General features: G+C 42.8%; 1 protein-coding gene across 1 annotated transcript; it reads right to left on the minus strand.

The window, feature by feature from the left end:
- Positions 1 to 220: 220 nt before the first annotated feature.
- On the minus strand, positions 221 to 5710 carry OCSTAMP (osteoclast stimulatory transmembrane protein). The gene is made up of 3 exons (XM_082226208.1): positions 5372 to 5710; positions 2860 to 3910; positions 221 to 867 (listed from the first exon to the last, which is right to left on the minus strand). Exons 1-3 carry the CDS (start codon positions 5431 to 5433, stop codon positions 508 to 510), a joined length of 1473 nt encoding a protein of 490 aa, XP_082082334.1. The 5' UTR covers positions 5434 to 5710; the 3' UTR covers positions 221 to 507.
- Between the last annotated feature and the right edge of the window lie 3279 nt (positions 5711 to 8989).

Consider the following 8989-nt stretch of genomic DNA (forward strand, 5'->3'; position numbering starts at 1 on the left):
TATATGAGTCTCATTTTCGGCCATGGTGTTTATCTGAAAATCAATTCACTCTGAGCTTTTGAATCTCACAGAAACAAAGGGTTTCATGGGGCAGGATTCAACCAATGAGTCTTGTCCGTGGACGCTCTGAGCAATGCTCCCCTCCCAACCCCCTGAAATTGGCTCAGGGGGTCAGGAGAACTCCTGGAACATCGCACAGCGGGAGGAGAGGGGGGTCATTCCATCTGACAAACCAAAATGCACTGGTGGAGCAATAAGAAGAGTGTGACATTGAATCTCTCCCTTTGTTTCCAAGAAACAAAAGCTGTGCTGGTAGAATCCAGCACCACTTCTGTTTCCCCTTTTCTCCCCAAATCTTCTCCAAAGGGGCCCCAAATACTTTGGGACTGATTTTGAAGGCATTTAGGGGGCTCCAGGGGAGAGGAGGAGGATGCTCTGGTTCTGTTAGTGCAAGTCTAAGAACCTCCTGGCATAGTAACACAATTCCATCCCCTCCGTGGAAGCAATTTAAGATGGCGTGGTTGGTTTCTGCTGGTGTCCATTCTTTTTTGTGTGTTTCCTAACAAGTTTCCTGTAGAGGTACTGAACTCTCCGGTCTTCTTGGCTGTTGAAAAAGGAGGCTGAAATTTTCCGGCACAGCCGACGTGAGTATGTTTCCAAAAAGATCATGGTATAAATGATGCAATAGAGGAGCCCAACGGCAAGGACCACAGCTTTGTTGGGAGGGTTTGGCCACCTCATGGGGCAGTTAGCAGAGACAAAGGTCAGATTCTGATGATAGCTCCTTTCAAACGGAGGCAAGGATTGCTCTGTAGAAAAAGCACCGTTAAAAATATATTCCAAAAATGGCACAAAAATCAGCTTCGCCTGAAAGAATAAAAGAGAATGATTCAGTAGAAATACAGAAACTCACACAGAGCATTTAGTATTTCTGATCCCATGCTGTGGAATGCTCTTCCAGTAGAGATTCAGCAGGCATTCTTGCTTTCCTCTTTCACAGGAATAGCTTTTTTAAAAAAATTCCAGCAGCTGTTTAATCAGCCAGTCACTTTAATGATGATGATGATGATTTTTAAGTGTGTTCTGTGTTTAATTGCTTTATACTGCCCTGATATTTTCTGATATGGCAGATGGATATGAAACAGTGGAAAATTACTCTTATAACTTTAAAATCTTATACAGTAAGCTGTAAGGTCCTTAGAAAGTTAGTCATATTTACATGCTATCAAAATCATGTGGACAACTTACTCAAGGCTAGCTCGGGACTAGCTACAATCCTAAATCATACAGAGATCTCTTTTAAAATTCTGCTTTACTGCTAAAACTGAGGTAATTATTATCATCTGTACTTTTCCATATTTCTTTTCCTTCTGGCCTCACTGTTTACAGTTTCAGTCCATGTACAACCATGTCTCATATTCATGCATTTGATAAAGTCTAACCTACTATGCCTTTAAAAATATTGTTAGTCATTTAAGTGTAACCATGCTCTCTGGTGTTGTTTTTATGCTTATAGAAAGTAAATCTGTAAAATACGTTCAGAGGAGTTACTTCTGAGTGAACTTGCTTAGGAAGCTTAGGATTTTGCAAGTTCTCCCACTGATTTCAGAGGGACTGAAGTGAGATTAAAGTCTCTGGATCGAGGACTTAAGAGTTACATTTCACCCACCCCCACCCCCATAAAGTGTGCAGTCTTTATGTCTTTCCATGGAAATTGACCAACAGCCAACCTAAATTACCATATTTTTTGCTCTATAAGACTCACTTTTTCCTTCCTAAAAAGTAAGGGGAAATGTGTGTGTGTCTTATGGAGCAAATGCAGGCTGCACAGCTATCCCAGAAGCCAGAACAGCAAGAGGGATTGCTGCTTTTACTGCGCAGCGATCCCTCTTGCTGTTCTGGCTTCTGAGATTCAGAATATTTTTTTTTCTTGTTTTCCTCCTCCAAAAACTAGGTGCGTCTTGTGGTCTGGTGCGTCTTATAGAGCGAAAAATACGGTAATTGCTTTTGAATAGTTCCAAGTACTCTTTAGTTGAAAGTCCTGTGATACTGCAGCTTAAAAATGTAACTTTCAAGTTTGGACCCCTAGTCTTCTGAAATTGAAATGAGGTGTGATAATGCAGGGCCTAATGCTATGGTGAATGTGAAAGATGACCAATTCCAACCTGCATTTGCAGGAATCACATGATGACCTTTTATGTCCCTACACATCACTTGTCATCCAAATTAATACAGTGGTACCTTGGTTCTCAAACTTAATCCATTCCGGAAGTCCGTTCCAAAACCAAAGCATTCCAAAACCAAGACGTGCTTTCCCATAGAAAGTAATGCAAAATGGATTAATCCATTCCAGACATTTAAAAACAACCCCTAAAACAGCAATTTAACATGAATTTTACCATCTTACAAGACCACTGATCCATAAAATGAAAGCAATAAACAATGTACTGCAGTCACGCAATCAATCAATCAGTTGCTGAACTGGGTACCACACAGTCACAGAAGCAAAACAAAAAAGTCACAAAAATGCAAAATAAACAGCAAAAGCAGACAGACCGCAAAACGGAAGCATGGCACTCGAAACGGAGCACGTTCGGCTTCTGAAAAATGTTCGCAAACCAGAACACTTACTTCTGGGTTTGCAGTGTTTGGCTTCTAAGTTGTTTGAGTACCAAGGTGTTTGAGAACCAATGTACTGCTGTACCATGTTTTGAATAGGAGGCAGGGTTAATTTTAACCATGCTATGGTTGTTTCATTTATAATTCTGACTGCAGGAGCATTCAAGCAAAATCTTGATTTGCATCGGCATCTTGCATCCTTTCGCTTGAAAATGCCAAGGTAGAGGCTTCCATACTCACCTCATATTTTATGGAGATGACTATTGGCACAACAGGGAACTGGGCGACTTCGGTCACAGCCGCTTGTGCCAAATGGAAGGCGATATAGTCCGTTGCTATGATCACTAGTGTCAACATGAGCACTAAGGTAAGAAGAAAAAGGTGCATTACACAAGAAAGGAGTTCCTCTCGGGATAGCTTGAATCCTGTGGACTTGATCAGTTTCTTTGGTGAACAAACTAGCAAGTGAGTTGCTTTGTTCTCCCGAACCAAATCTTCTAGCTTTTTGGTGATGTAAACATTGTCAAAACGGAGATCCGTGAGGTAGCTCTTTAGGTACCAAGCAGACTCAAATATCAGATAGAAGAGGAAGAAGCCAGCAATCACTCGGTTACCCAACAGTATGACCTTCTGGACCAGCACATCAACTTGCAAGAAATCTTCCTTGATCCCTTGGCTGGCACTGATAATTCTCTGACTCAATAAATTGTTGTTGTTGTGGGTTTCAAACCGGACATGGCCATCCCTAGCTCTCCCTGTTTTGTCCGGCATGTTGTCAGTCACCCGTTTGAGAGCATCACTGAAGTCCCATGAAGCGTTCCCCAAGAGAACTGTTGAGTTCAGAAGGCTCTCAGAGGAATTCTTGCAGATGCATTTGATGACCTGCAGGATGGTTTCGATGTTGCTCATGATGTTTGGCACTATGTTGACAGCCACAATCATGAAGGTGGCAGACAGGAGCAACCTCCGCCCTTGCTTGGTCCCTAAAGTAGGCACAATTATAGTGAACATGCAACGGATAGGGTGCATCAAGAAGAGGGTCAACAGGGCCAGAAAACTAATGGCTGAAGCAGCTGCGGCAGAGAACTGGAAAGAATATTGCAGTGAGAAAAACATCCAGTTGTAGAAGAGTCCTCCAATGGCTGCAGCAATGCAACAGCACATCAGAAAAAGAGATAATAGCTGGTTGTGGCTTGATGGCAGAGGTCTGGAGTAAGCAAGCCAAGCTTCCATGGCAAATTCTTGTATCCTTGGGAAGAGAATGTCTTGAAAGTAAGTCCAGACTTCCATCCTGTATTAATAATGAACAGATATTCCTGAATGATATGATTGAAACTGCTAATACAGTGGTACCTCGGGTTACATATGCTTCAGGTTACACATGCTTCAGGTTACAAACTCCGCCAACCCAGAAATATTACCTCGGGTTAAGAACTTTGCTTCAGGATGAGAACAGAAATCATGCTCTGGCGGTGCGGCAGCAGCAGGAGGCCCCATTAGCTAAAGTGGTGCTTCAGGTTAAGAACAGACGTCTGGAACGAATTAAGTACTTAACCTGAGGTACCACTGTATTTCAGAACCAGCTCTAACTTGGGTCGGAAATGCAAAGAAATAGAAGGAACTATGTACCATATGTGGTGGAAATGCAAAAAGATAAAGGAATTTTGGGATATGATTTACAATGAGCTAAAAAAAAGTTTCAATTAACCTTTGCCAAAAAACCTTGAAGCCTTTCTCCTAGGTATTATAGGCGTAGATATACCGAAAGATTTGAGGACGTTATTCATGTATGTAACCACGGCCATGAGAATGCTATTAGCCCAATGCCGGAAAGGAGATAATATACCGACAAAAATGGAATGGCAGACAAAATTATTTCAGTACGCTGAGATGGCAAGAATAACAGGGAAAATCAGGAACCATGACGACCAAAAATTTAACAGAGAGTGGGATAAATATAGACAATACCCAAAAGATCACTGTAAACATCTGAAATCAAAATTTCATTATACAACTTTACTTTATTTCCAACACTTCAGTATTTCTTTTGAGTATATTTCTGATGGAGAAAGATTACTGTGATGTCTTTTAAAAACCAATAAAGATTAAAACGCAAAAAAGGGAGAATGCTAATACTTCAGATTTGCCAAATTTCCAATTTCACCGCTCAAGTTTTGAACATGAAATTCAAAATCAACATTCAAATTTTGAATGTGAAGTTTTGCTTTAGACTGATATGCTTTCATTGTTCCGAGTGGTGTCAGATATGAAATCTAACAAATTATTATTTGCCAAATTCTGTTGCACGAGTGTCAGCCACTGAATAACATCCTGCATTGAATGCAGAATATTACTGCATTTTATCAACTGTGAAATACTGACATGTACTAATTAATATTGCATGCCAGTACTGTGCACTATCACCCCATTGTAATCAAATACTCCCCTCCCCCAATACTGTGTTTGTTCTGAGACTTTTCTGAGCAACTCAGCCACCCAGGGCCATATAGTACGTACATTCACATGGTATTTCTCTGAAGCAATACATTAAAACTTGCCTCCATTGCCTCAAAAACAGCAGCAAATCCCATTTTTGCTGGTTGCAATCACTTTTTAGCAAACACATTTCCCAAAGCAAGACATAACATAACCATTTTTAATTCTAGGGGGAAATTCTCAATAACAACTTGATAATTTGTTTTTTTCTAGACACAGAGAGATGGATATTTAAGTTAAAGTCGATTCTACATACCCAGTATTATGAAGGTGTCTCCAGGTCCTTTGTAACCACTTTGGGATCCTGCAAATTTTCATTTAGTTTTCATATATTGAAAAAAATATCTGACAAGATAATAAAACCACTAACCGAATGAGACAGAACCATTAAGGTAGGCAGTTCTGGACAAAGAGGTGTGTGGGTGTGTTAAAAGCAGACACTTGAAAAAAGGTTCAGATGAACAGCAAAATCTGGTCTGCAAATGTAACCTAAATATTAATGTGGGACACCCCCTCTAAGGCATCCCAACACTGGTGAACATCATGTTGTGGCTTTAGAAGTTGTTGCTGTGTCTCTTAAGGAATCGCTACCAGGCTGTATGTATGTGCTGATGACGCCTGTTTAAAAACCACCCTATAGATTGCAAAAGTCAATTCAGAAAAAAGGAGAAGAAATAATTCAGAAAAGTTCTATTTTTACACTGTGGTAAGGCTGGTCGCTATGAGTAAACACTGAATCTTGGTGATGAATTTGCTCAGCTGACTTTAACCTCAAAGTGTCTTCTTGCAAACCGTTGGCACAGCTGCCCACTGTGTGTTCCAGGTTGACACACATCCTGCAGGGCTGTTCTCACTATCTGAAGCCTGGGATGGAAAACTCAGCTATAGTGCAATCCTGTGTCTACTCAGAAGTAAACCCAATTGAATTAAATGGGGCTTGTTGTTGTTGTTTAGTCGTTTAGTTGTGTCCGACTCTTCGTGACCCCATGGACCAGAGTACGCCAGGCACTCCTGTCTTCCACTGCCTCCTGCAGTTTGGTCAAACTCATGCTGGTAGCTTCAAGAACACTGTCCAACCATCTCATCCTCTGTCGTCCCCTTCTCCTTGTGCCCTCCATTTTCCCCAACATCAGGGTCTTTTCCAGGGAGTCTTCTCTTCTCATGAGGTGGCCAAAGTATTGGAGCCTCAGCTTCAGGATCTGTCCTTCCAGTGAGCACTCAGGGCTGATTTCCTTCAGAATGGAGAGGTTTGATCTTCTTGCAGTCCACGGGACTCTCAAGAGTCTCTTCCAGCACCATAATTCAAATGGGGCTTACTCCCAAGTAAGTGGATTTAGGCTTGTTGCATTCCTATGACGGACTGCATTTTAAAAGACTGTTGCCATGTATTCAGACTTCTACTCTTGGAAAAAAATTGAATCTGCACTTCTTTAGCTGTTTTGAAAAGAAGCTCTTGGTTATTTCTCAGTACCTTTGGATGCTTAAGCTGAGATTCTTACATTGCCGGGGGTTGGGCTAGATGACTCTTGAGTCTCTTCCAGCTCTAAGATTCAATGGCTCTTGTGCAGATCCTATTCCCTTCAAGGCATCTTGTGCAAGCAACATCATAATCTCAGGATAAATGCCCTTTAAGCGGTTTTTCTGTTCTATGATTTTATTATTCTAAAGCAGGCTCCCAGATGTTGTTGGTCTCCAACTCCCAACATTCCTGGCTGTTGGCAGTGCTAGCTGGGGCTGCTGGGAATTGTGGTCCATCATAATCTAGAGGGCCAAAGGTTCCCCATCTCCATCCCTGTGTTAAAGCCATAGACCATAGGGTGGGACATTTCTGTGCTTCTCTATCAGCTTGAAAAGAAGCACAGCTAGTTTTCATAATGCTTCATCTGTGTTTGGGAGGAATAGATACAGAGATTCTACTTCCCTTAATGACACCTCCTGCCTTCTCTCCAACCCACTGTCTCCTACCTCTGACTCACATTCCTGCCTCTGACTCTGCTACCCTTCATTAAGAAATAATAGGAAAAAAGCATTATCAGACTGCCAGTCATAGCCCTGAGTAAGGCTCCCCGACCCCCATCCATAGGGTGACTCTTCACCCCCCCCAAAAAAAATTAGTCATTTTATAACACAAATAAAAAACACAAACAGAAAAGACGAACAAATACGAACAAATTCTTGTTATATCCTCATTTTTCTAAACAATGTTAAGTGGGCTTCCCAAAGTCCCACCTATCTGATTTTCATTTTACTTCATCTTTGCTGTGGGTTAAACCACAAAGCCTAGGACTTGCCAATCAGAAGGTCGGCGGTTCAAATCCCCGTGACGGGGTGAGCTCCCATTGTTCAGTCCCTGCTCCTGCCAACCTAGCAGTTTGAAAGCACGCCAACGTGCAAGTAGATAAATAGGTACCGCTCCGGCGGGAAGGTAACCGGCGTTTCCGGGCACTGCTCTGGTTCGCCAGAAGTGGCTTAGTCATGCTGGCCACATGACCTGGAAGCTGTACGCCGGCTGTACGCCGGCTCCCTTAGCCAATAAAGTCCCCAGAGTCGGCCACGACTGGACCTAATGGTCAGGGGTCCCCTTACCTTTACCTTAGCAGTTTACATATATCATAATTTCTAACTATCTTTTTTTTAATCACACTTAAAATAACATCACATTTTATCACTTACAAATAATACGATTTTAAAATACCGTATCTTCTACTTCCAACCCTATAGCCTATATCCACTTCCAAAGCTATTCTAAGGTTTAAATATTTACATATTTTTTCAAATATTCCTTAAACTTCTTCCAGTCTTCTTCCACTGTCTCTTCTCTCTGGTCTCTGAAGCCACTGGAAGAGATCATCAGGGGGTTTGGACTGGGTGTCCATCAATATGCAGATGATACCCAGCTCTAACTCTCTTTCAAATCAGAACCAGTGAAGGCGGTGAAGGTCCTGTGTGAGTGCCTGGAGGCGGTTGGAGGATGGATGGCGGCTAATGGATTGAAGTTGAATCCTGACAAGACAGAAGTACTGCTTTTGGGGGACAGGGGACGGGCTGGTGTGGAGGACTCCCTGGTCCTGAATATGGTAACTGTGCCCCTGAAGGACCAGGTGCGCAGCCTGGGAGTCATTTTGGACTCACAGCTGTCCATAGAGGCGCAGGTCAATTCTGTATCCAGGGCAGCTGTCTACCAACTCCACCTGGTACGCAGGCTGCGACCCTACCTGCCCGTGGACTGTCTCGCCAGAGTGGTGCATGCTCTAGTTATCTCCCACTGGGACTACTGCAATGCGCTCTATGTGGGGCTACCTTTGAAGGTGACTCGGAAACTACAACTAATCCAGAATGCGGCAGCTAGACTGGTGACTGGGGGCGGCCGCCGAGACCACATAACACCGGTCTTGAAAGACCTACATTGGCTCCCAGTACATTTCCGAGCACAATTCAAAGTGCTGGTGTTGACCTTTAAAGCCCTAAACGGCCTCGGCCCAGTATACCTGAAGGAGCGTCTCCACCCCCATCGTTCTGCCCGGACGCTGAGGTCCAGCGCCGAGCGCCTTCTGGCAATTCCCTCATTGCGAGAAGCAAAGCTACAGGGAACCAGGCAGAGGGCCTTCTCGGTAGTGGCGCCCGCCCTGTGGAACGCCCTCCCATCAGATGTCAAAGCGATAAATAACTACCTGACATTCAGAAGACCTCTTAAGGCTGCCCTGTTCAGGGAAGTTTTTAATGTGTGATATTTTAGTGTATTTTTTGTTTCTATGGAAGCCGCCCAGAGTGGCTGGGGAAACCCAGCCAGATGGGCGGGGTACAAACAATAAATTATTATTATTATTATTATTATTATTATTATTATTATTATTATTATGCAACACTGGAAGGC

Source organism: Podarcis vaucheri (assembly GCF_965113315.1).
Source record: "Podarcis vaucheri genome assembly, chromosome: 6".
NCBI lineage: Eukaryota > Metazoa > Chordata > Lepidosauria > Squamata > Lacertidae > Podarcis > Podarcis vaucheri.

Bases quoted from the DNA above. Each gene is read 5' to 3' on its own strand.
- OCSTAMP (XM_082226208.1), bottom strand. From the start codon at position 5,433: ATGAAAATTTGCAGGATCCCAAAGTGGTTACAAAGGACCTGGAGACAC. The intron at 3,911-5,371 runs GTATGTAGAATC...TTATTAATACAG, and splicing joins AGACACCTTCATAATACTGG to GATGGAAGTCTGGACTTACT. The intron at 868-2,859 runs GTGAGTATGGAA...TTATTCTTTCAG, and splicing joins TCATCTCCATAAAATATGAG to GCGAAGCTGATTTTTGTGCC.